The sequence below is a fragment of the Epinephelus lanceolatus genome, chromosome 17 (assembly GCF_041903045.1).
Source record: "Epinephelus lanceolatus isolate andai-2023 chromosome 17, ASM4190304v1, whole genome shotgun sequence".
Lineage (NCBI taxonomy): Eukaryota > Metazoa > Chordata > Actinopteri > Perciformes > Serranidae > Epinephelus > Epinephelus lanceolatus.
In genome coordinates, this window is record NC_135750.1 from 20,817,672 (window position 1) to 20,845,142 (window position 27,471).

Here is a 27,471-nt window from a genome sequence, read left to right on the forward strand (position 1 = left end):
GGTGACAGAAAGAAAATGAAATGTAGGCTTATGCTTCTTTAAAGGTATAATTTATTTTTCCACAGTTATTTATTTTTTTTATTTTAAATTTTATTTCACCCCAATGTATATTTACAACTATGTCCTCGTGTTGGTCATTTTGCAAAATGTTGAAAGTGGTGCATATGCAACAAAAACAAATAATAATTAATAAGACCCAAATATGTCGATCTATAGTAATTAAGAACTCATCTTTTAAACTTTAACTACTTCTGTCTTTATTCTAATTTTTTTTTTAAAGATTTTAAAGAAAGAAAATTAAAGATAAACTGAAATCAAGATCAATCTTTTTTTATTTAAAAACAACAAAATATAAACCACACTACACTTTTAAAAAGCCTATTTTCTCCTTTGTACAGAACATTTTAGTGTTGGACAAGCTTTTTTTTAAAAATGGCCGCATGTAAACAAACAGTCATGACAAAGACAGGAGAATTCATTGGAAAGTCAAGCTTCATAAATGTTCTTATTCCTGTGCAAGTATGATGTGAACCTGTTTGCAATAATTATCTGAAGTGCAGACCAGTCTAGATGCATTTAAAGTGAAAGCTCAAACAACTCCAAATAATTTTGGTCTGAATCTAGACATCACAAAGCAAATCATTCTCTACCATGAAGGAGCAAAACACACCCATCAAATTATGCTTAAAAACAATCCTTTAGACAACGGGGGAATGTAGTGCTGGTTCGTCTTTTCATATGACTGGAAAAACCAGTACAAACACATAAAAAACAAGACATGAAAAACAGAATACAATCACAAACTGAACAGCTAGAAAACAACAGAAAGACTTGGATTAAGCTACACATTAGTCGTCGAGTCCACCCTTAAATAATCTTCATAAAAGTTGTATCTTAGTAGGTTTTGCTTCTCACACACAAATGTCTGGTCAAGTTTGTCAAATAGGTCTACGTGTTTTGGCACAAAATGTGGCTGTATTAATTCTCTGTAGTATGATATGCATTAAATAAGCGTTTCAGAACAGTATGTGGGCTGTGTACAGTAAAGTGTGCCGATATGAAGAACGGGCAAAAAGCAAGCAGCCTAAAACAACTACTTCGTAATATCTGCAAACTAGAAAACGGTCATTCATATTTATATCTATAATAACGATTCATGAAAACACAATCCAGCTGCTTTGTTTTCTTTCTTAGAGTATGTTTCCATAAAGCATCTTGACCCCATGTTGGGGAACGTCGCACCTGAGGTACCCTTCAGCACATCCTTCAGAATCAGACCGCAGTTGAGCTCGTTCAGTCAGATAAAAACACAGCAAATAAAGAAATGTGCACCATTATGTGTCCAAGGTTTTTCTTCTTCTTGACCCAGCATGTAACAGCCTCGACAGCAGCAGCGTGGTCACACAACATATCTGCCAACACTGACCTCTGAATTTAAGAGTTTTTCTTTTGAGTACAAACAGTCTCCTCCTCTCCACAAGTGACACAAACACACACACTCTCCTTCCTAACAGGCTACTCCTGCAGCTATTGGCTCTACTGGCTTTGCTTGTTTGGACATCATTAGATGCCGACTTGTATGCTGAATATCAAACCTCAGCGGGGCTCTCAGTTTGATTCCCTCGTCCCATAAACAGACATGCTTAGTGTGCGTGATGCTGAGCAACGGGCACATATTGCCCCTTAAAATGAAAACATGAAACGACAGAATCAAAGTAGTTTTGTGGCTCGAAACTTCTGCTGCAGAGCAAATATTAATGGTTAGTCTGCTATTTTAAGATCATCTCTTAACCCAATCTGACACAGACACAGGCCATTCTTTAATCTGAAATATTTACTTCTAATCTCCGTAGCTCATATACCTCATTTATCGGTATGAGCGAGAGGATGGAGAAGTAGTTTGCTCTTCTGTGTGATAATAGCTTGCATAAATGACTGGTGGAAAGGTGTAATTCATGAGTCGTGCAACGGCACAATGAGAGTTGGATTAAAGATGGAACAACAGAGGTGTTGACAGTTATGTTAGGTACAGCCCCAGCTGGAGGACGGTGAGTTTGTACACATAACCGCGTCCTCAGTCAGTATGAAGTTCATTAGATCCGCTGTCTTCCTACAGGGCATCATTCTCCGGGGTGAAGAGAGCTGCCAGGCCCAGCACCTCACTGTTGGTTACATCGCTGTCTGGTTTCAGCTTTTTAAAGAGGGATGGAAGATTCCGGATATGAACCTCCTTCCTGAACTGCTGGCACAGAGCTTTCTGTTGGCAGGGGGGGGCAGAGAGAGGAGAGGTTACACAGAGCTATCCGAGATCTACCAGAAAGAATTTCATTACAGTGTACAGCCCTGTTGAGCTGCTGCACTTTTTTCTTTTTCTTTTTTTTTTTTGCTGCCGAGCACATTAGATTTACAGCACAGCCAGAATCACACTGCTGAGTAATGACTTGTGCTCTTAGGCTCTGGTTTCTCTGGTCACTTGTGATGAGCAGCTACAGTGGCATATAACAGAGAAGCACTGCCCTCTAGTGATTAAATGTGGCATTACCCCAACAGTTCCTGCGATGAGCTTCTTGAACTGGTCTTTCCTCTTCTTGTCTCCCATCTTCTGGGCATTGGGGTCCATGAGCCTGTGGTCATACTGGTCCAGAGCATCAACATTGATGTTTGGGATCTGAGTCATCACGGCTTTCAGCTCGATGTAGCGAGGCCGCTGAGAGAGATGGACAGACAGGGAAGGAGATTACAAGAGATGCATTTTCAGCAATTAACTTGAAAGCTGCACAGACAGAAACTTCTGTATTATATTACCGCTAAAGAAACTGGTACTACATGACTTTAGAGCTGATTGACATCAAATTAAGGTTGTCAAAAGTATCGATAGTTGGATACTTTTTTAATGCCACATGTTCAAAACAATATGATCTTCAATAATTACATATTCAATAGTATTTTAAGTACCAAACCTTTAGAAAAACAAACAAACAAACGATCTAGAATCAGATTTTCAAGCTGCACAGATGAAACAACTGGGAAGAAAATATGCTGGTCCTCAATCTGTGGCTGTTTCAGCATTTACTCCATCAACAAACCTATCAAATGTGTCAGTATGTGTTAAGTGACCTCCTCTGCACAAGCAGAGTATGCAGGTTGTTAATAAAATAATATAATAATCCTTTTCTTTTCTATTTTTTATTAGCATCCAAAGAGGTCTTAAAAAGATTATTTTTTTTGGCTTTTTGCATTTAATGACAGGACAGTGAGTGAAAGGGGGACACAGAGAGAGTGGGGACTGACATGCAGCAAAGGGCCGCGAGCTGGATTCCAACCCGCGGCTGCTGCAGCGAGGCGTTGCCTCTGTACATGAGGCACTGGCACTATCCACTACGCTACCAACGCCCCACAAAGAGGTCATTTTTTTATACTAGTATTAAATCACAATTTGAAATTCTGGTATTGTGACATTAAAGCAAATAAATCAGAAACTACTTTGATACTGGATTCATTGTTTGGAGTCATTTTTCATGCAAAACCCCCAAAAATTCAGAGATTCCAGCTCCCCAACTAAGAGGATTTCCTGCTTTTCTCTGTCACATGATAGTAAACTGAACATCTTTGGGTTTTGGACTCTGTAAAACCTAAAACCTGCAATTTGAAGACCTCACCGTGGTCATTTTAACCATTTCCTGACATCTTAAACAATCAAGAAAATATTGGCCACGTTAATCAATAACAAAAATAATGGTAAGCTGCAGCTGAAAACTGAAAAACAAAGGCAGACAGTAAGAGCAGATATGGCAGAGAATACCGCCCTTATCCTCACCAGGTTTTCATAGATGAGCATCGCCAGCTGAGAGAGGGTGGAGTTGCAGACCTCATGCTGCCCGTGAACCTGAAGGCCCCTAAGAACACTGGTATAAAACCATGTGACCGCCTCGGGAAGAAGATTACCCCCTACGACCTGAAGAAACACAGAGTGGATGGAAGCTTTAGAAATATGTGGCAATTTAAGATACTTTCTGAAGTCATCTTTCAGATCACAGGCAATGAGTTAGTATTTCAGAGGGGTTACCGAGGGATACAAAGATGTCAGTGGTCAGAAAGGTGGCAAAGGTTTAAATGAAAATACAAGTGCATTTTTTTTGTTGGGGGTGTGCAGCAAAGGGCCCAGGCTGGAATCATACGCAAGTTGCTAAGGTAAAGACTGAGACTAAATGTACACGCTCTACCAGGTGAGCCCATGTTTTACTTTCTTTTCTTTTTTTTTTAATAATGAAAATGCCTTAACGAAGCTGGCAGTGGGCAAAATGTTACTTCAGCCCCCAGCGAGAGGACTTTGTCCATCTCTGACACTTGCACTTCTGTCTGTTCAAATTAAATGAAGAGAAATGTGTCTTTATACATTGGGGGGGGGGGGGGGGGGGGGGGGTCCGCTGTACTGAACTCGCCCCAATCTGTGACTCCTTGGGTATGAAGTGAGTCCTGACTTTTGTGTACCATTACATCCCTACCTGCCGCAGAAGTGTCCAGCAGACCATGGAGGCAGTGCGGTGACAGTTCGTGGTGTCCTTCCACGACAATGAGGTGAAGGAGAGGGTCAACATGGTCATGTAGATGCTCTGGGCAAAGAAAAGGAGAAACATTGAGTTTACATGCAGCATTTAATGAGTGACCATACTGTCCTCTGAATGTAAAAGTCTCAGGCTGACCTCATGTTTCATCAGACATTTTCCCAGCTCAGTGAGCTCCTCTGTGGGCTGAGCAGGAGTCGCCGTCTGCACTGAATCCATCATCATGTCTTCCTCTATGAGAGCACATTTCAAGCAAAGACATGAGATGCTTGTCAGAGTAAAAACAAACAAAATCAAACTATTGATTCGAATGGTTTAGATTTGACTCTCACCATCTACTTCCTCCTTATTATTTGCTGCTGGTTCAGGTCCTTTTCTGGAAACACAGCTCACAGCTAGAATAAAAGGAAAAGACAAGTATTATGCATCATTATGAGTAAAAGCTGTTCAGACACACCTCATATTTTTTAGTACCTTTTCAATATGCAACATCAAAAATCATCCTCAGTATCTTGGCTATTTTAGTTTGGTACTGCACAGTCGAGCTAAATGACTTTAAACCCAGGTAAGAGGTTGTTAGTCACCCAAGATAAATCCCATTGGAAGCAACACAGTCTGATCTACCACAATATGCAGAGTCTCACCTCTATCCAGGAATTATGGCTGATACTTGCACTTTCCTGATGTGTTCTGAAACCGTTTTTAGCCTGTGTAGCTGGCACGAATACAACCATACCACATGACTAAAGTGCATTAGCAGTATTAAGGAATTAATACCCAGGCTTCACGTCACGCTTCGTTTTACAGCGAGTTTAGACAGGGACATTATATTGCTATCATAAAACAAGTGTAACATCATTGTAATAAAATTTTTATTTTTAATCAATACTTATGCCGACAAATGCAAAGTGGCTGACACAGAGTGCTCAATGTTAATACACTTCTTTCTTTGTTAAATACTTATTATTACTTATTATTTCAAAACAATCTGTTTATAACATTTTCGGGTGAAGAATTATCATTACACTGAGTCTGTATTAATTTGATGTTTCACCACCCCTTCATATATTTCACTTTTAATTCCTTCTAACACCCCCAACTGTTTGCTAAACTTGTATGGATACAGGAGACGTTAACAGAGATGTTGAAACTTACTGAGCAGATCCAGCACCTCCCTGGTGAGCAGGCGCACCAGCTGCTCCTCCAGCATCTCCTGCGTCACCTGGCTATCCTGACACACCACCTCCTCCTCATCCTCCCCACTACAGACAAACAGGTTACCAGTTAGTCCACATATCCGGTTTAAGTCATCAAAGAATTAAACATAACATATTTACCAAAAGAGGTTTAACAGTTCTGAAACCAAGAGCGAAACCACAGCTCAAACGTTCATAGTCTCATGTCCTGGGACATGGTCTCATGCAAACAATTTCAGTTTTAGTCAGTGAGTTGTGCCTGCCCTGTTCAAAAGGCAACTGCAAGCTGCAACTGCGTTAAAAGGTCAGAGTCTGAAGAACATTACTGACATCTGTGTTGCTTATTTTTGTTATTTAGTTTTTCTTATCGACAATATACCAGTATTTGAGTGCCTTAACCGTTACAGTAAGAATTATGACCAAAGAGCTAAAGCTGGGGGAGGGAACTTGTTGAGGGAACTAACTGTTTTTAAATACATAATTTCCAGCTTCCTGATATATACACAAAAACACATACAGAAACAAACAGCTTACTTGACAGAGGTCCTCTGGTTGATGACCTGCCACTTGATGTTGAGTCTCTGTAGTATGAAACAAAAGTGAGGTTGTGAGAAAACAACAGTGACTGAGTGAATATAGTCTATCTGATGGTGAGATTAATGATAAGTGCTGCAGACTGTGGAGATCTGACCTGCAGCATGTAGGCGAACAGAGGTCCCAGCAGGGGGCAGAGTAGACTGTTGTAGTACTCCTGAGGGCATGATATCACCAACTGCCTCAAAAATACACGTGCACCAGTTAAGGAAATTACATGTTAACATAAAGCTTTGTTAATGCAGAGTACTATTCATCTAAAGTGAGTCTAGGAAAAAGAGCTTTTACACCTATGTGCAACAAACCACTGACTAAAGCATGGAAACCGAAAAAACTGGCAAGTCAAATCAAGCAAAAGCAAAAGGATATGAATCATGGGGCGAAGTCTGTGGTCAGGCACATGGTCGAGGGAGACGAAAGCAGAGCCAGTGATTTCTTCTGCCAACCTCTCAATGGTGTAGAATTCCTGCTGCAGGGACAGACCTGCATTTCCCAGCACATGGAAGCTACAGAGGGAAAGAGACACAATTTAATCTACAACAGCACGTGAGGTATAACCAATACAAAAGAAAAATTTGGGGAAAATCCTCACCAGTTGTCATACAATGTGGTGAAAAATCCCTGCATTCGCTCCAGGTTAGTTCTATACACAGGAGAGTCATAAATATCCAGAAGATGCTGAGAGAGACCTGGAGGAGGCACACAAAGCCAGACGGTTTAACCACAGTCCATTCAGATGACAGCTCACTAATGAGCAAAACATTCCTCTTACCAAGAACCACATTTTTCTCTGCATCCATCACCTCATGGGCCCTGGAGAAGGTCTCACTCAGACGAGCCATGTTCTCTGGCAAGAACAGACTGTTGTGAGTCCTGCAATGAGGAGTAAAGAAAACAGACTGGTCACAGATCAGTACAATAGTAGTAAGTATTACTGAGACACTGTTGGAGACACTTAGTACGTTTGCATGCACAGTTAAGTCAAGCTACAGTTATAGCTCAACTAGGCCATTTAATTGGACTACAGTCCTTGTCCCAGTATTCAAGCACAGGAGGGGAATCGATTTATTGACCGAAGTATGTCCGAGTCCGCTATGATAGGTGGTGATATGTCCCCTTTCAGCTTGTTAGTATTGGACCCTTTTCCCAAACAATTGACATACAAGTTAGCTACGGTTAGCTAGCAACAAACTTGTACCATGGTGGACAACTCTACAGCTCTGTACATTTCATACATCCAAAAATGCACAGCTCTGGATGTAGATTTCACCATGTTGTTACCGGCTTCTTCTTCTGTTATATGTTTAATGCTATTTAATTTCTGGATCAAAGCCGGGGGCGGAAACTGTGGAGGTGTGTAGAGCACCTCAGCCAGTTTGGGTCCCATTGACTGTATACATGCAGGAATAATTCGACTCCCAAGCGATTTTAAGAAATTTGATTTAATACGACTTCATTCAGACTACAATGTTTACACGTATTTTAAAAGCCTGGTTTATTTGGACTAACACAAATAATCGATTTTCTCTAACGTCATGTAAACGTATTGAGTGATAACCCTTTTACGTCAACCACCCACATACATGTCCCACCTAAAAATTAAGGCCAGATCTGAAATGTCTGGACCATAATTATCTAACTAACTTAAAATAAAATTATCTTAGAAATTATGTCACTCTAACTCACATAGCACAATGCCTGAGTAGGTATTATCATGTTTATTCTGCAAAAAAAATGTAGCCGGAAATAGGTTTATTTAGTTTACAGTTTAAGAAAAACTGAGTGATAGACTTTCTAACTCCTGCAGGATGAAGCATCCGAGCATTTCTGCTCATGTGTGGCTACATTTCGGTGAAAGTCGTAGCATATATGGCTGATATGTTATAAATTTTCAAAGCTTTAAACTTGAGAGGGTTGCTGTAGCACCACCGTCAGGACTACTAGCCCAAACTGCCAGTTGAGGAAGTTTGGCATTAGCCTGTTTTTATATATTCATGAGAGGGCACATTTCCTCGTAGCAAGAATAATAATAACATTGGCAAATAAAAGAGGGGCTGGCAGAAGAGCTGCCCGACACCTAAAAAAGAGTGCCATGTTTGTTCAAACTATGTGTAAATGTCCTGATATGGGCATAATGCGATGATGTGTGTTAGTTCCACACAGTTCCACACAATGGAAACATGCCTGAACACAAGTTTTTGGTGTCAACCGATATGCGCACCTGATTAGAGCCAGCAGGTTGGGCAGCAAGGCCAAAAACTGGGCGGTGCAGGGGTTTCTGTAGATGGGTGCTCCAGCAGGGGTGTAGCCCATCACGAAGCCACCAGCTTTAGCTTCCTCCAGGTCTGCAGGCCAGCGTGCTCGCTTCACCACCCCCAGCATGGCGTACAAACAGAAACTCAACTAGAGGAAAGTCAAAAAAAGAAACAATCAGTTAAACGATTACTACGTTGTTATAGCTAACTACAAGCTTTTTGTAGACATGTTAGTGATACGGATTATGTCACCTCACGTCATCATCATCATCAGGTAAAAATCCAAACTGTCCAATACTTTAATTAATAACAAAATACCTGCAAAACTAATGACGTTCCTTGCAGTGTCTTACACATTAGCGTGAAGTAAGCAAATCTACGTTGAAATGCTACAGTCCTTATAGCTGACATAATCACTCAGTCTACACACTTACCCGCCCTCTATTGAGCCCCACTGTGTCTTTATCTTTATTTTGCTCGGTGACCACCTGATCAGCGCCAACAAAGGACAGGAACATGGCAGGGTTCCACAGCACACTGAAACACAAAGAAGACAGTCAATTATCTGTCAGGACACTAAAACATGTCATGTTCAATTTGAGGGAAAAAGAGAGAAACGCACTGTCTCATCTCATCTGAAGTCCATTCTGCTACCACTGAAGCCATCAGTTCATCTAGAAACGCCTTCTGCTTTGCAAAGTCTTTGAACTGGTTACTGATGAGCACCAGAGCTTCCATCAGCGAACATTTCTCCATGTGAGTGAGCGTGGCGTCGCTGGAGAACAGCTTCTTCACGTGATTGTAAAACATCTCAAAACAAGGCTGGAAGAGGAGAAAATAAATTACGTCCCAAATATTTACTCATGCCTATTCATCAGCACGATGTACTTCAGGTACACATGTTGAGCATGAAATCAATCAACTGAGAGCAAGTATAATCTAATTCATGCTGTTTTACTTTCACTGGGAGACATGCACACTTACCAAAATGAACTGTGGGTAATCCCGGCAAATTTTGATGATGGAAGAACAGGCGTGCCTCCTCACGTTCTTTACGGCTCGGGTCCGAGGTGCCTGGAGACGTCAGTCGGACAATTTAATTTTTCCTCTTCGACATTGCAGATAAGGAAAATCACTGATATTTGCTTTCTGTGAAGGTAAACTCACCTTATTTTCCTGATCAATCTCAAATGTGATGGCTTTAAACAGCTGCAGGGACAAAAGAATAAAATACTGTAAGGTATTTTGATTGGCTATGTAATGATTCAGCGTCCACTAATACCCTACCAAGTATTTCATGATTATTTAAACAGACGGAAATAAAAAGAGCTAGAAAATAAATGTGGTATTAGGTAATAAAAGCCTCTTGAAATAATTATGAAATAAAAGTCTCCTGAAATAAATAAAAGTAGTCTGTTGAAAAAAGACCTTTGTTTTTAATAAAAACCTATTTATTTATTTATTTATTTAATGAACTATATTGTATCACATATATATTCATATTCATTTATTCTTCTTCCTTATTTCAGGAATTATATCATAGCCATAATTATTTATTAAATAATTTATTATTTAACAGGTATATTTCTTATTTATTTTATACTGACTTAAATCTTAAAACTAAGTTTAGGTAAAAATAAAAATTAAAAAAAAGAGAGACAGAGAAGCTACAGTATCAGGTTGGCAGATACATATCATAACTAATTCTATACCATTATTAAATCAATTTGATGCTTTGAAGGCACAGCACTTGAGCTGCTAATTAATATTTGGTGAGGAAATACAGTTTCCGATTTAACATGACTTCTGGTATAAACCATGCCCACTTCCGGCCTTCGATCAGAATACATGAGACCGACAATTTAGTTGGTTGAACAGAGACAGATAATGACGCCTCTGTACTCCAAACACATAAGTAATATGTAGTAACCAATGACGACTCAGCTGACCTTGTAGAGGACCTGTGGCAGGAAGTGCGGTCTTTGTACGACAAATGGGAAGAGAGCGGAAACATTGGTGAGCACACAGGACAGGATGAGCGGGTCTTTGGTGTCGTAATTTAGCACGGCCTGCAGCAGCTCCATGCTCTGATCTATGGGCAACTTCTACACAGCAAGAGGGAGAGGGAGGGGAACAAACCTTCATGTCATCATAATCAACATATTTCTCACACAATTTTGTTCTGTCACTTAAAATTGTTTCTGTTACCTCCTCCTCCAGATTTTTGAAGATCTGTCCAACCATGCACTCCATGAAGACGGTCATCGCATCCCACTGGACCACTGATGGAGACAGGAGGGAGCACAGGCCCTCCGCTGACTTAGCTGGTGAGGTGCAGAGAGAGAGGTCAGGTTAATATGCTGAATGTAAAAATTCATGACCATCGTCATGTAAACTTGGTTATAACAAAGTCCTTCAATTGAATGCTACGACAAGTTCAAAAACACATGTTGCTGATGCATATACATTCCTACGTCACTATCAAAATCAGTCTGTTGTACCTGAGGGGGCAGTCGGGAAATCTAACCAATCAGGACTCCCTCTAAGCCCAAATCTATTTCCATATCGCTGCATATTTCACATGTTAAATTAACCAAACCAACCACAAATGTACAGAAAAATCTTCCCCAACATGTAAATAATGAGGACAAACACTTACATGTGGTAGCACCAGTATCAATAGGGCTGGCGATCTGATACTGTAACCACTCTGCTGCTATCTGGAAAGCCTCCAGAGGTACAATACGACATGCACACCTCACCACCTCTCCCTGCTGTGCTCGAAAAGCTGTTGAGCATGAACACACACTGTGAAACACAACATAAAATAAAGGGTACTCTTGTTTAGCGAAGTAAAATAGAATCCATAATACTTACAATTAAAGAATGAGTTGAAGTCCTCATCACTGTCAAAGTCCACACGGGAGTACTCACAACTTGGGCTATCATTTCTAGATGGAAATCCAGTCTGCAGAGAAAAACAAACCGTTATACCTGTTCATCTTCCATGTACTCTGGGAGTGGTAGCACTGACATCATTGTCTCACCTTAACTAGGTTGGTCATAGACGCTCTGAGGAATTTGATGGCCATCTCCACAACAACCACGTCCTTCGACAGAGTCTCATGTCTGAACAGAGCTCCCCAAGAAGGCAGAGTGGACGACTTCAAAAACTGCAAATAAAACAGTCGCAAGAAAGATCAAACACAGCTGAAGGATTGATATTCTACAGATTTAAATGCAGTCTTTGACTAAATTATTCAGAGGTGAAAGCTTTAAGTAAAATCCACCAGTAAATGATTGTTATCTCACCTGACTGGAATGTATAGTGAAGGCTAAAAAGGCTTCCATGTACTTGCTGAGATTTGCAGGTACCTCCACCTCGACATCTGAACCCTGTGGAGAGAAAATATATTAAAATGAAAAGTCTGAACTGCTAAAACATGCCTTTGTGATTGTACACAACGTGTCAACACGGACCAAGCTTGGTTTGAGCGAAATTGTACACAAATTTCAAATTTGAAGTGGCAATTTTTCTAATGCTACCCAATCCTACTGACCATAAGTTCGGAAACACCTAGCCCCGTGGGCTCCATGAGCACACACGCTGCCCTACACTCCATGTGACATATGCAAATGACAGTAGACGGAGAAAACAACTTGTAAAATGGCACGATCAAGCTTTGATGCTCACAGCACTACTGTGGCGATGGGAATTATCAAAATGTAAGATACTTAAAGTGAAAGTATTGAAATGGACTTCAAATGACTAAAATATAATGCATGTGTTTTTATTTTTAGGTTCAGGGGCCGCACATGTTTCTGAGGGCTACCACTGGCCCGCAGGCCGCACTTTGAGCAATAACAGTCTAAAAAATTGCAATTAGATTACTGTCCCATATTGTTCAGCCCTTGGCCAAGCCCTGATAAAAGACCATGTAAACACAGGAATAAATGTGTGGCCAAATTAAGACTCACCACTAATGAGCAGAGCTGTCCTCCCAGAGCACACAGCACCTGACACAGCCTCTTCAGGAAGATGTAGCGCCGCTCCACCACCTCCACTGCTCTAAAAGGTATATACACAGGACTATTAGTCACAGCAATGTGTGCTGAATAAACTTTAGATTTATCTTTGTGCTCCATAGTATCAGCATCCCATTACTTACTGTGATTCAGGGGATTTCTTACATATTGCCAGTCCATCTGCTGACCTGTCACCAGACACACAAACAATTCAGTAACAGTGACAACGGTAGCATGAAGCCTGTAATGATGGGATGATGGAGAGAAGCAGTTGTACTCACTGGGCCGCAGAAAGGATGTAGTGGATGGCCACATCGTCAAACAGCAGCATGAACGGCTTCCTATCCTCCAGCTTGCCCTGTGGCAGAAAGACACAACTGATTACACAAGACTTATTACTGTTAATCTAATGTTAATTTTATAGGCTGTAACCACGCATAGCATAGCGTGACTTATCTCATCTACGCTTCTACAAGAAAAAAGAAGTCCAAATTGTCTAACTCCAGCTCCTTAAATGTGAATATTTTCTAGTTTCTTTACTCCTTTACTAAACTGAAAATCTTGGACAAACCAAGACATATGAGGACATCATCTTGGGCTTTTTTGGACATTTTTCACACTGTTCTGACATTTTATAGGGCAAACAAATAATCGATTAATCAAGAAAATAAACAACAGACTGATCAACAATGAAAATGATCATTACAACCCAACTAGGAATGCAAAGAAAAACACTCTTCCGTACCTCTCGGTTCAGGAGTAATGAGCCAAAAAAAGTGTGTTACAAACAGCCACATGATGGCGCTACTGCTCCAGATCTGCACCACTTCTTAACATAACCCATGGCCTAACCTTCTCACAAATTCCATTCAAACCTGGTAAGACGTTTTTAAGATATCACACAGCAGTAACTATCTGACTAACAGAGACAGACATGGGACTGAAGGTATAATATCGTCACAGCTATCAGGCAAGCAGTATGGCTTAACCTCTGCCACTTGTGTGTCTCACCTTCCGGCTGATGGCGATGAGCAGACACTCCGCGGCCTCCAGCTGCAGCTCCGGTTCACTCAGCAGCAAACACAACATCTCCAGGAGGTGACAGTTTCCAGAGGTGATGTGCACCAGAGACACCCAGTCTATGTAGCCTGCGAGTGTGTTCAGCGTAACCACGGCGACTCGACAGTGAGCTCTGGCCTGAGCGTGGAAAATAAAGGAAGAGAGAAGAGTGTGTGACACAGAAGTAAACAAAGTGATCAAGTACATAAGATATTCATATTTGGGCAGAAATGCAGTGATGTTTCTCACCTGCAGTTCATGTCCAGGTGACCCTTTCTGGATTAAAAGAAAAGTCAGGCAAATATTAAAGTCACTTTACTTTGAGCAACATAATAATACTGACAAAAAAAATAATCTTAATGCGTCTTATGTCTACAAACTAAAAGTTAAGACCCCACTGACCAGTTTCCGGTAGTCCTCGACATTAACATGCAGAATGGCCATCATGAAGCTGAAGATATTTTCCATGTTCTGCGTGAGTGTCTGCTGGATGTCTCTGCGTCGCTGGGTGGGCAACGTCTGGAAGGTGATCACATCCTCCGCCAGCCTCAACAGGATCAGCATCACCAGCTCTGTCTGTGCCTCCTGTGAAAGGCACAAGTGAATATTTTGTTTTTACTTCATTAACTTATATTTGACTTTTAAAAGTCCATTACAACAGGATTAGAACACTGCATGCTTTTGCCAAGAATATAGATTGCACATGATGTTTTGGTTCATAGTTGCTGAAATCCACCAGTTGCATAGTTGACATGACGACACCAAATGCAAATGAACATGACTAATCTACATGCATGTGAGTGGTTACATAATTGTAATCAAATTGCATGCAAATTGGCAAAGGAAACAAATTATATGCAGTAACATACTTTTTCCCGCAAAACATAAGTCACTCACCCCGTGGCTAGTGAGAGCCTCCATCTCTTTCAGCATGTCTGGCCAGTGTTGAGGCCATTCTCTCTTTATCATCTCCACAGTGATTCGTGACAGGGCGTCTTTAATGTGGCTCTCCTCCTCCAGGATGGCATGAGTGCCCTGATGAGACCCAAAACAAGTAAGATAAGTGTGACAGAAAGAAGTTTCAATTGAGCCTCAAGACAGATTGTTATTACCACCACACTTACATTCGATAACAACTGCATGGCACACTCCTTCAACTGGACTTTCTCCTGTTGTTGCATGTTGTTCCATCTGAACCTGCAAGAAAAATAAGCTTTCTCTTAAATATGCAGCTTTTTATCATGTCATTATTATTTGATATATTTGATATCTGGTGCACTCACTTGATGACGTGCTCCAGGATTTGCAAACCAAAGTGTCTCACTACAGCTGGCTGGGCTTTGTCTGCTAGTTGTAAGCCACATGGGACACAGAAGGAGCTCGTCTCTTTAAACTCTTCGCAAAACTGTTGTGATAAATTAAGCTTGTTACATTACACACACCAAGACCAACTGACATTTTAAAGATTACAATAACACTTAATATTACCCTGCACATGTACTGTGTCAGTGTCATGAGGCTACAGCAACATCTGCCTCAGCTACATTACAATATACACTCCAATAGCATAAAGCTAACCTACAACTAGCCATCCAAGCTAGGTGCAGTGTTGCCAATAGCAACATGACATTAGGTTAACAGTTGTTAAATCGAGCTCTGTCTGTTATAACACCCCACAGGACGGCCAGTAGTGAACCAGATGTTACTGTTTCTATGAATGAATGAATGAATATGAGTGGATGTGGTGGTGAGGTGATAATCATGGCACACCGGCTAGCTCGCAAACCATCTTGCCATCATCATCACCACCACTGTAAATTTAGCTAACGTTAACAAATGTAAATGAACTGTCTGACTGACGCCATCACTAACGTTACAAACCATACCGATAAAAACAGACTCTTTATTTATCTACGCAGGTACTTGACTCTACTTTCACAACAGCTACAATAAATGACAAGCTGGGCTAGCTAGCCGCTAGCTAGCAGCCCAAAACGGTGCTACCTTTAGGGCCTCCAGTCGGTAAATTTGGCCTGTTTCTGCATCCATCATCACATTCACAGCTTTGATAAGCTGCTCACACATGGCGGCCACCTGGTCAGCCATGACTTCAGGTAGCGTCTGGCACACTGTTGAGGCGAAAGCGAAGCGCCCTTATGCAAAACACCTGCACGACAGTGAGCTGCGTACGAATAGGGAGGTACCAACGTGCACAAAATGTGCTGCCTGAACCTGTGGCTCGCCGTTGAAGGGGAATTCTGGGAGACGTAGTCGAAGCGCCATTTTTTTTTTTTTTTACAAGATCGTCTATACTGAGAGATAACTCACCTCTGAGTTTAAAAAAATAATACATTTTATTTTAAAATAACCTTTCAAAACACACTTAAAACGGTGCTTTGCCATAAAAATAAACAAATTCAAAACACAAGGAGAATGTAACGTAACGAGCTAAAATATTATAAAATGTCACAGAGATAACAAATAAATAGAAGGTCAAAACTGAAAATCAACATAATAAGCAAGAATTTTTGCAACATTGCAATAAAATGAAAAGACAGCTCAGACAAAATGATAAAATCAGGATACATTCCGAAAAAATATGATGATGGTAATAATAATAATAATAATAATTATAACTCAAGCTGGAAAGCCTATGGAGCACCAAAGTGTTCATCTTCTTGCATAACATATAAGGAAATAAACAATCTTATAAGTACACAAATTAGTCAATAAACTGTGAAATTATTGATTATAAATATGATTCAAACTCAACTGGTATGTTGTGTCATCATTCTCTTTATAGAAATTACATTCAATTATATATTTTTTAAAATGACTTTTTCAAAAGTCTGATTTTATTCCATTATCTTCTTTCCCCCAACAATACCTATTTCATGATGTCATTATTCATGACAGTGGAGTTAAGTCACCAGTAACCCTCCCCTCACCTCTCAGCTCTTCAAATTATTTCACACTCATTGGTGTCTTTATGTATTTTACTCTATTTATTAATAATGTCTCATTTAGTCATTTAATATTGCACTGGGTTTCCATAGTAGATTGTCCGCTTATCTCATTAGCAAACAGTTGTTTTCTGATTTATTGTCATTCCAGCTGGAAGAAGTGGGAGGTCAAGTATGAAAGAAAAATGTCACATTTATACAGTCACCAATGGATGCATTACATTACCCTTACAAACATCTAGAAAATCACTGCTAAGTAGGACTTGTAATCATAAAAGCACAGGTGTAACTTAACATTAATGATACCTCTGTTCTATTCAAGTGTCACTATAAGCTGACAGAGAGCCCGCATACACAGCTAAATGGAATTCAGTCACAATTAATTACATTATTTACACCTGTGATTTTACTACTGTGCTATGTCAACATTTCTTCAGTGAAAAAGTAAAAAAAAAAAAAAAAGAAAAGAAAAGAAAAAAAAGCTTATTCCAAATTAAAATGTACATTAAATTAGTACAAATCATTGACATAAGGAAAGGCTGAAACCCTTGGGCAGTCGCCCACTTTGCATTTCAGCCTTGCTTTTAGTCAGAAATATGGGGAATTAAGGGATAGGTTTAATTTTTCTCCAAGTCTGTCTTGAAACAGTGTCATTACTATTCCTCTGCAATGGCTTAGCAAGGAAAACTGTCTGTTGAAGCACAAAGAGAGAACATTATACCAGAAAAAGTCAGAGATACCCACTTGATTTGTCCTGCGCAGATTTCCGGAGCCCCATATTAGCTTTCGCTGAACTTAAGACGTTATTTTTAGACAGAATGAACCCTATGGTTTTGCCACCTAAACTGAACTTGCTTTAAAAGGGAATCTGTTAATGATACAGACAGGGGGAGCAGTTATGGCAATAGTAACCCTCTAGGCCTATATGTACATATTAAAATAGGCTTACACCTGAAAAATGTGAAACTATTGGTTATAAACTAAACATTTCAGCTACAAGGATGTCTAGGTAGCTGCTGAAGGTCTGGATGCATACAACCCCCCTTTCAAAGTATAGGGGGTCACTCTGTCAAACATCAGAGATACCTATTGTGCATTATCCACAGTTGCATGGTCTATAACACTAGTGTGATAAAAAATAAAGATCATGCAGACAGTCATTCAATTATTTGGGATGGGAGATTCTCCATATAGTTTTTAAAGGTTGCCATATTTCACATAAAGTTATCTTCTCCAGAGGTACGCACCTGTTCACTTCTGAGAGCCACAATCCAATCCACTTCACTGCAATACATTTTTTGGCAATAGCCAATAGGATTTCTGTACGCTTGATGGAACGGTTATGTCTGATATTAGCATTTAAGAGGTCAGGATCCACTGGGAGAATATCTCCATGGACTATGGATAAAGCATCACAGATCCCCCTGCCAAAAACCTTGTAGTTTACTACACTGCCAGGTGGAGTGAAGAAGAGGGCCCTCAGCCAGACCACATCTAAAGCAAAGGGGTGAGAAAGTAGGGAAAAAAAACGTATAGCTTTGAAGGAGTGAGATAAGTCTGATGAAGACAACTGAACTGATTAATCTATATCTTGAGTTTAGAGTACGAGTAACACCGTTGCTATGTAGGTCTCTCCACAGTATTTGATCAGTCTCAGTATCTAAATCCCTCTCCCATCCAAGTCTACATGTGTCTCTGGTTCTGAACTGGAGACAAAAGGTAGCAGGGCTTCATAAACCTAACCATTGGTTGACCTTCATGAAAAAGGAATTCAGTGGGTGACATCTTGGATAGTTGCCGCTGTCTTTGGAGGTTAACCCTTATAAAATTCACGTTTTTCCAACTATTTTTTTATCAGGGTTTTCAAAGTTAAACACACATTGACGATAGTCTAAAAGTGAAAACAGAATTTCTGATACAAAATTATTAAAAAAATATTCAACAAATCAAAAATACTCTAAAGGGTGGGTTGTCATACATGTATAGAAAACGGCACAAATATGGCAAACAAATTTGCGACATTTTCAGATAATATCATTCTATTTTAAAAAGTTTGAAGAAAGAAAACAAAATTTAATGACCATGTTCTATGGAATTTAAACCAGGCTGGTTAGGAAAGGAGTAAACCTTGAGAAATTTCTTAACTGCATCAATAAGATAGCAATTAAATGAAAGGAATACTACTAGAATAGAATAGAAAGAACTTAATTTATCCCCGCAGGGAAATTCAGCTGTCCAGCAGCTCATAAAAGACAAAAAACAACAACCACACTTCCCCTTATCAACAACAAAACAGTGACATTAAAATAGACATAAGATAAAATAAGTTAAAAATAAGTGCATAAATAGAAATTAAATTAAAATATATAAAAAAAGAAAACTACTACTACTACTACTAGCTGGATAACCTATGGAGCACCAAAGTGTTTGTCATTTTTCATAACATATTAGGAAATATACGATCCTATAAATGCATAAATTAGTTCATAAATTGGGAAATTATTGATTATAATTATGATTCAGACTCAACTTCTAATGGCTCTATTAAAATTAGTATTAAATTATTAGTATTTAAAAAAAAAACTCTTTCAGGTCAATAGCTAATAAAAATAAATTTAACTAATTAATAATGAACTAATTTATAATAAATTTTAAACTTTTTTTTAAGGATCTGAATATTTCCTCCACTTCCGGCTGCTTGTCATAACTCCGCCCACTTCAACTTAGCTTTCAACTTGTCAAACACGAGCAGAGTGAGACCTCTTAGCTTTATTCGAGTGGACTCAGGTTGGTTTCTGCCATTAAAATAAGCACATTTGCTGCTAAGAATATTTTCGTCCAACTAAATGACATTAACCGGGAGTAAACTGCAGTATAATTTAACTTTTATTTCCTGTAAGTGCGTATACAGGGCACAGTTTCGTGTTTACACCGGTCAGCCGTTGGGGGTGTCTCTGCTTCATGAGGGGGCGGAGCCTGAATTCCAAACTGGAATGAGTTTCCTCTCGATACGTCACTCTGGGATAGGCTACGAGCTATCGAGCAACGCTGTCAGTCACCGGGGTTTCGGGCTCATTACCTCGGCGTCTCGGGTAAGCAAAACCTAAAAAAATACCAAATAATCCCCGCGTAGATTTCTAATATGTTTTTATCTGTAGTTTAACCACAAAACGTGAGGGTTTTTAGCAATGCCTCGCGCTCCCAACGAGCCGTTTCAAAGTTCTCAGCGATGCTCTCAGAACTACAACGGAAACTTTTGCCGTGAAGGCCTTGTTATTCGTTGCAACAGGTCCTCTACACGGGATACAGTAAACATTAATGTGTTGTATACTTTTGGATATTTTGTCGTGGGTGATGAAACAACGTTGTGCTGTGTTTTTAATGCAGGACGGGACCCCCAAGCAGGAGAAAGTAGCCTTGCCCATCGTGGGTTTAGGCTCTGGGATTAAAGTGATCGCCAGTCCCACAGCTTTCGACGAAACTGCCAGTGAGGATTCATCCTGTGTTGGTTAGCTAAATGCGGTACGAAGCTAAAATGATGCCGGTGAGTTCATGTTTTATTTACTTGGCTATAAGTTTTAACGCTGTCCTGTAGGTTAATATTAACGCTTTCGACATTATATAACCGCTTTAACCGCGTATTGTTACCGCTGTGATGATACCTGGACATTTAAATTGACGTGGCAAGTTGATGCGGCTGCTACTTTGTGTCTGTATTATGGCAGCACAGGTTTCTGATGTGAAGTTTATTCGATGTGACAGCTGCGTGTGTGTGATCGGTGCATGTGGTTAGAGGCTATGTCATTTATTTGCTTTCTGAGGTATTCTTCCACGCATACAACTACGTCTGCCCTATATGTAAACCAGTCCCCTGCGTCAAAATGCTGTGTTACATCCATATCCAGTATTGGGACAGTTAACATTTACCTAACAACATAGTCATTAACGTCACCGTAGATGCTGTCATGGTACGCTTTGTTAGTATATACACATCCATCCTGCTCAGGACACACACAACAAGCAGAAGGGGTCTGCCAAGTCTGGATGGCACTACGCTAACCTCAGCTCTGGACTCCTGCCATGTCATCACCATCATCACCATCATCAGAGGTCCATTGCTTTTGCTGCAGTGAAAGCCTCTGTCTGTCAGCACTTCTTTGATGTGTGTAAGAGAGGGCAGCAGACAGTGGAGAGAAATATTCTTTCCAGCAAATAGAAATAGGGACAAGTTTGCCTGCTTGCTGAGAAATGAGCAGAGTCCAAAGAAGTGATGGCCGGATTGGTCATCGTTTAACTCAGATGAAATTATTATGTCTAGAATTTATTTACCAGAGTATGTCGTGGCAAATAGAGCTGCAGTCAACACATTTTTTATTATTGATTTGTTTGTTTAATTAATCGATGATTAAATGAAATGCCATAAAGTAGTGAAAAGTGGCCGTCAGAATTTCCTAGAGCCCAAAGTGAAATATTTATATTGCTCATTTTGGTTTACCAACATAAAGATATTCACTTTATAACATGATAAAATCAAATATCATGATACTTTTGATATAGAGATTGCAATAATATTGTGATACTGTTGGTGCTTTCGCAAAATATTTAGATCAATGAGATTTTTTATAAAAAATGATCAGTAACGTGGATGTGATGACCAAGTAGGGCTTATAAGGGCAGTAGGCTGGTAAGTTCAGAAAATTCCACCACTTCACTGTAAACCAAGATAGGATAGGACTTTGTCTCGAGGGAAATGCTGAATTGTCAAATTACTGATGATATTCAAAATCTAAGACGATATCTAGTCTCATATCACAGTATCGATATACACTCTTGACAAAAAAAAATGGCGCTAAACAGTACCCAAAAGTGGTCCTTTGACTTAATTATAGGTGAACCTGTCTTAGTGCTATATGTTACCCAACTTTGAAAGGCTCTGTACCGTGCTTTTTAGTGCTATATATATATCTATATATATATCTATATATATATCTATATATATATCTATGGAGGTGCCATGTAGCAGTATGCTGTTTTTAAATTTTAGACCCAGGCAGCCCATAAATGATACCAGATAATACCATGGACAAGTTAGTATGCTTCTAAGCAACAAGATATAAATGATTAGTAATAACTTCTTAAGCGTTATTGGAGAGGTTTCATGTCCTCTGTGGGGAGCACTGGAATATATTTGTGGGGCAGGAGATTGAGAGCCACTGCTTTAATGTGTTATCTGCTGCAAACACACCATTTTTAGGCTATTTTAATGTAGTCTTTTTATTATTTCCCCATAAACTGACTTAATGAAGCTGAAGAACCAGCACATAACCTCTAAGAACAATACAGGGGCTTCAAAGGTTCCCTACTGGTTCTTCAGCTTAGTTTACTTTACTGGGGAAAGATCCGGTAGAAAAAAGCATGCTGGGGTTTAAAATTTTCTTTGTGTGGCAGCAGTGCCATATAGCATCTCAACCCACATTAAAGAGCCACAGAGGAGCCAACATTTTCTGTGTGTATTGATATATTGCCCAGACCTACTTTACAGTTAGGTTATATAAAACAGAGAAAAGCAGCAGCTGGAGCCAGAGTATGTTTGGCATTTCATCTTGGTAACGGACTTAAATTTTTGATCTATTGTTGAAATAGTTGCTGGTTAATAATTAACTTATTGTTTCAAACTAATGCTGGTTCAGCACTAGTTGCTGAATGTTTAGTTTATAAAAGAAAGGACAGTCATTATCCTAATGTTATTGCTGAATTTTTTTTTTTTTGCCTCCACTTCTCTGGTTGATTCTGAACCTTTGTGTCTTTGGTGAAATAATGTGTTAAGTCACATGCTTTTTGACAACAATGTCAATGAAAAATCCAGTCATATCCTCTGTAGTAGCATGTTCAGGTTCTACTAATGATACCCGTCTCTGCTCAGACCTGTGCTTCCAGTAAAACAGCTTGATCAGTGAATTAATCATCTTAGCTGTGGAGACAGTCGTATTTGGATGCCTCCTGTCTGGTGCATGACCTCAGTCTGCTGCTGGCACATGGTTGTTTGTTATCACCAAGTGCTGCTCTTCTGGACACCAATATAAATTGCTCCCTTGCATGTTTTCATACAAGATCTCTTTCTTTATAGGCTGCACGAGACCTCTGTTACTGCCCCCTTTACCCCGATTCTGTCACCCGAGAATATATCTGTGTGTGTGTTTTGGTGTGTTTGAATGAGATACAGCTTCTGGTGTTCGCCTGATAAACACAAAATGGCCTCTATATAGCCATGTCTGATGTGAGGTATTGTCTTAGAAATTACACCCGTAGCCCATGACCCTGCTTGTACAGGCCAGGGGCTCGGGGGTAGTGAGAATGTAGTGTCGTAATTGCTGGCTGGGTTGGTAAATAAGGGGTCACTGTTTCCTGAACACAATGAGCTGCAGGGACTCTTTAACAGCGTGTTGTTGAGAGCACATTGTGTGTGCCTGTGGTGTGGCAGCACCCTGATAAGGGATGCTCACCCTTTATTGAACCATGGCAAGGTATAACTCATTTACCCCTGATTCACAGTTATTTCTACCTAAAGCAGCCTTTGTTGTGCAGACATTTATTAATACCACATTTAGGCTTGAATTCTCTGCTGGTTTATTAGCCCATATTTCATTGCTGTGTACTTCTTGTCAAGATTAATTATGGTCATTAGACTATGCCAGCAACATAAAAGAACAGAAACCAAAAGATAAAAAATCTGTCAACATCAGCTGGGGAAAAGTTCCTACATGATTTTGGATTTCAAATGATGCCAGATCATACCACTTCCTCATTCCTCTCCCGTGACACGAGTTGCTTGCTGTGTAGATTTCAAGCAGATAAACTTTTGTGTGCCTGGCTTGCATTATTTAGTTTTGCATTCTTTGACCACACACATATTTGTACTAAGTCTCAGTTACACCGCAACAAATCTTACTGTTGCTAGACGGTGTTATGATGGTGGGAAGATGAGGTGATGCTCTGAGAAGCCTGATTTTGCTGTATGTGTCAACAGAAACCTGAGAAGGCTTTCTCTGTGGCCACCATAGGCTTTGTGTTTAGTCTGTGGGAGAGTATGTGGTGGTTACGTAAGCAGCCCCATCAGTGATTGCCAAGGACTTTCAAGGGCATTGTTTTGACTTTTATTTGAAGAAGAATTATCGTTATGACTGTATTAGCTAAAAGAGTGGTGTATAAAATACAACAAGCTGGTTATGTATGTGTGTCACTGAGTACTTTTTACACAAGCCTAATTTCAATCATTACAGGGCAGAATAAAGAATACATGCTGAGACAATTGTTCATCTTTTAAGTAATTTTCTTGAACACATACTGTCAGACTCTGCAGCGTACTACTGCTACAATACCAGTATCACATTAGCCTGGTTTCTGAGAGGAAGCACATCAGAGTCACCTGAGCAGGTATCAGCTTACCTGCCATGGAATATTGAGTGACTCCCATCTGTGAGGAATCCAGGTGAAAAGCAGAATTACACATTAAAGTGGTGCAACTCCATAAAGACCCCTTGTCAAGCACCGAGGGCATTGTGATAGCATTGTCTGAGGTCGAAACACTAGTCTAGCCATGGAGAACAGGGAGGCCATGGTTCAGAGGTGTAACCAGGGTGGTCTGGGAATCAGCTTTCTAGGAAGGTTGTGGCCCCTTTTCACTAGTAGTCCAGGGAACTAAGGTGAAGCAGGAACTAAAGTTGCTTCGTTGTGATGCTATTTGCATTTTTCAATCACATTTCAAGAGCCACAAAGGTAATGGTAAAATTTAGACTGATAACAGAAAGCAGTGGCTTTTTGGAGACAGTTTTTCGCATGTAACAAGGAAATAACACAGTTGATACATAGTTCCTTATAATTTACTGCTGTGCTACTCTGATGTTTGAGTGGATGTTTTTCTAGTATGTTTAAATGCCAACATTTATTGAAATTTAAAGAAGCAGTACGTAGGATTTAGTGGCATCTAGCGGTGAAGATTGCAGATTGCAACCAGCTTAAACTTCTCCAGTGTGCCAAGCTAGAACTCCAGGTTAGGATTCCTTCAGTGTTCATTGTTGAGGAGGTTTTTACCAGTAGCCGAATTATCTGCAGAGGACTCCTTCTCTCCAAAACAAACACACCAGGTGGTCAAAACTGGAAAAAACACTGAATAAAGCAGTTATACATTACAAATCAGTGTTTCTTTGACATTGTTTGGCTCGTCACAGACAAGCCACTAGCCTAGCACCTGTTAATGTACTCAACTTCTTTGATAACGTAAGGTCCGGATGTTCAGTTGTTTTTTTACAGGAGCCCGAATTACTCGCAGAGGTCTCTTCAAAACAAATGTACTTGATGCTTTAAACTGGTAAAATACTGAATAGGCAGTTTAATGTTAAAAATCAGTGTTTTTCCGATGCTGTTCGGCTCTTAATGGAGGGGCTTCTAACAATGGTGGCCGTCGCAAAAACGCAAATGGCCCTGTCTAGAGCTACTGTTTGGATTGTCCATTCTGGGCCACTGTGTAGAACCATAGCGGTGCAACATGGTGAACTCCATGGGCGAGAACCCACTCCCTATGTTGATATAAAGAGCTCATTCTAAGGGAATGAAAACATGACAATTCTTATTTTCAGGTTATTTATTATATGCTAAAGAAAAATACTTTGTATATTATATTCCATTTCAGCCAATATATCCCCCTAAATCCTACACACTGGACCTTCAAGCATTTGTAGTCCTAATGTTGATGCTTCTGGGAACCAGTACGTGCCAATCTGTGAGTCATATCCCTGTTCCAGGGTTTTGTGGGGACAGAAACTATCACCCAGGAACTAAATTTAGACCCCGGTTCCTCTGAACAAAACATGTTGAATGTTCCTGAGTCCTGAAAAAGGTTCCTGGAAAAGTTCCGGCATTGAAAAAGGGCTTTTGTACTCTGCCTCCCCCAATCACCCTCGCTCCTGCTTTTCACCAAAGTCTCTTTTGCATATGACAGATTAAACACAACAAACACACCATTCACTCTGCATTTTTTTCAGGAAGCCAATTAGTGCGTCTGCCTCATTTTGAAATGCTGCCTCTTGGCTTTTAGTTTCTTTCATGAGATAAGCGTTGATAAAAGAGTTTTGCATACGATAAACTCCCATACAACAGAGCAGCCGGCAGACTATTTATAAAGCACTTTTATGTAACTTAAATCTGTGTATATTATCTGTAATACCCTCCAGTTTGCTGTGGCCTTGTTCTTACCCTGAATTACTTCATCCAACTGTCAAGAACACTTGGAAAAAAGGATACGTCCGCTCCCCTCTGCGTCATTTCGCCTCCCATTTCCCTTATCTCCCAGATAAGCACAAAGTAGGAACGGTCTCATCACGGAGAGCAGGAATGGAAGACTATTGCGAGAGTACAGATCATAAAGTGATAGGCTAAGTACTGCAGTGCAGACAGAGAAGAGGTTGTCCTGATCGAAGAGTCGCAGCTCCCTGCAGCTTCAGTGTATAGTAAAAGCTGCATTTTTTTTTGGAAATGTTGCAGCTGAACGAGGCTACTGTGAGTTCAGATTCCTTCTGCATTCTCTTGTTTGTTACCCCTGACCTTTTCTCCCTCGCCCTTTCATCCCTCCATTGCAGCATAAAGAAAGTGAGGGAGAGTGAAAGAGAGATGAAGAGGAATAATGCATAAAGCCATTAGGGACTTTTCTGCTGCCTCGTCTTTTTGAAGGACTGCTATGCTGGAACTGTGTCAACTCTTGAAGCTGTGGCAGGGAGAATGGAGACACACATGCAGGGAGATGATGCTGCAGCAGTGTCTTACAAACTTGCCGTAATCAGATTCAGAGGTGACTCCCTCAACAAGAACTAGTTGACTCATTCGCTTACCACAGCAATACGTGTAATTGAAAGTGTGTGGAGACAGAAGGCCCGGTAGCCCTTAGGTGAGACCCCCTCAGGCACGGTCAAAGATATAGCCCCTGTTATCTTCTGCTGCCTTCACTCTGCCTCATACTGTCCACTTTCCCAATTGTCCTGTTTCTCCCTTAGGCTTTAGATGTTGTTTATATGTGGAAGTCAATCCCAGTGTATTATATCAAGCCTGTATGACACTCTGCCTCATTTGATCTGACTACATCCATGCTCCTCCAAGGCAGGGATATAGTCTGAACTTGCTCAGCTATTCATAAAATAAAGATATAAATAAAACTGGACTAACTTACTGTTTTGTATAGTAATCATTAACACACTCTCAGATATTGGGCTCTTTTATCTTTGGAGCATAATGCAGGTTTCCCAAATTGGCGTTAATGTAAATTGTGCCAGTGTGAATCCAACACACACACAGAAATGATTTTGCTAGTTAATAGCATACCGCACTGTGGCCCTCACTTAAGCAAAGTTTTTCTAACTAAGAAATTAACATAATTGATTACAATATATCACTGTTTTATCAGCAGGAGGTTGTAATCAGGTCAACCTGGGACCATTGCGACACAGTATAATATGCATGGGTGTACAGGTTCTCTGTTTGAAATTAAGCACACTCATGCAACACTGTGTGAAGCTGAAAATATTTTTAACACTACTCACTACAGAGAAAAGTAACCTTTTTCTTTTTCTCACACACCAGCGTGAAGGACAAACTTTTACAATGACTCATACAAATCAGCAGGCTCCTTCACAACCCTCTATAACAGCCTTTTGTACTATAGTTGAAATATTTCTGTAACGGTTACTACATCCATGGGCTGACAGAAAATTAACAATTCTAACAACTAAGTAAATTATTTTTTCTTCACTTTATTTTGTATCAT

At 40.0% G+C, this 27,471-nt stretch overlaps 2 protein-coding genes across 7 annotated transcripts in view; one reads left to right on the forward strand and one right to left on the reverse strand.

The window, feature by feature from the left end:
• Positions 1-314: 314 nt before the first annotated feature.
• On the reverse strand, positions 315-15,915 carry xpo5 (exportin 5). Its single transcript, XM_033613876.2, has 33 exons — positions 15,700-15,915; positions 14,979-15,100; positions 14,820-14,892; positions 14,593-14,730; positions 14,098-14,280; positions 13,945-13,971; positions 13,648-13,833; positions 12,918-12,994; positions 12,780-12,824; positions 12,589-12,679; positions 11,923-12,006; positions 11,658-11,783; positions 11,488-11,578; positions 11,270-11,398; positions 10,819-10,934; positions 10,560-10,715; positions 9,778-9,819; positions 9,595-9,684; positions 9,233-9,432; positions 9,045-9,147; positions 8,577-8,758; positions 7,128-7,228; positions 6,948-7,044; positions 6,725-6,861; positions 6,453-6,550; positions 6,296-6,342; positions 5,721-5,827; positions 4,898-4,960; positions 4,704-4,798; positions 4,506-4,613; positions 3,818-3,955; positions 2,543-2,707; positions 315-2,257 (listed from the first exon to the last, which is right to left on the reverse strand). The coding sequence occupies exons 1-33, from the start codon at positions 15,799-15,801 to the stop codon at positions 2,111-2,113; spliced, it is 3,666 nt and encodes a 1,221-aa protein (XP_033469767.2). The 5' UTR covers positions 15,802-15,915; the 3' UTR covers positions 315-2,110.
• A 3,685-nt stretch (positions 15,916-19,600) lies between these two features.
• tp53bp2a (tumor protein p53 binding protein, 2a) overlaps positions 19,601-27,471 on the forward strand; it is a 31,432-nt gene continuing 23,561 nt past the window's right edge. For all 6 annotated transcript variants that reach the window (XM_078176259.1, XM_033613060.2, XM_033613062.2 and 3 more), the window contains exons 1-2: positions 19,601-19,750; positions 20,046-20,202. In XM_078176259.1, the coding sequence (XP_078032385.1) occupies positions 20,176-20,202 (27 nt within the window). In that variant the 5' untranslated portion in view covers positions 19,601-19,750; positions 20,046-20,175. The remainder of the gene's footprint in view (positions 19,751-20,045; positions 20,203-27,471) is intronic.

Excerpts from the sequence above, each read along its gene's own strand:
- xpo5 (XM_033613876.2), bottom strand. The coding sequence starts at position 15,801 with ATGGCTGACCAGGTGGCCGCCATGTGTGAGCAGCTTATCAAAGCTGTG. Across the intron at positions 6,862-6,947 it reads ACCACATTGTATGACAACTG|CTTCCATGTGCTGGGAAATG; the intron begins GTGAGGATTTTC and ends TTCCCTCTGTAG. Across the intron at positions 4,614-4,703 it reads AATGTCTGATGAAACATGAG|AGCATCTACATGACCATGTT; the intron begins GTCAGCCTGAGA and ends TTCTTTGCCCAG.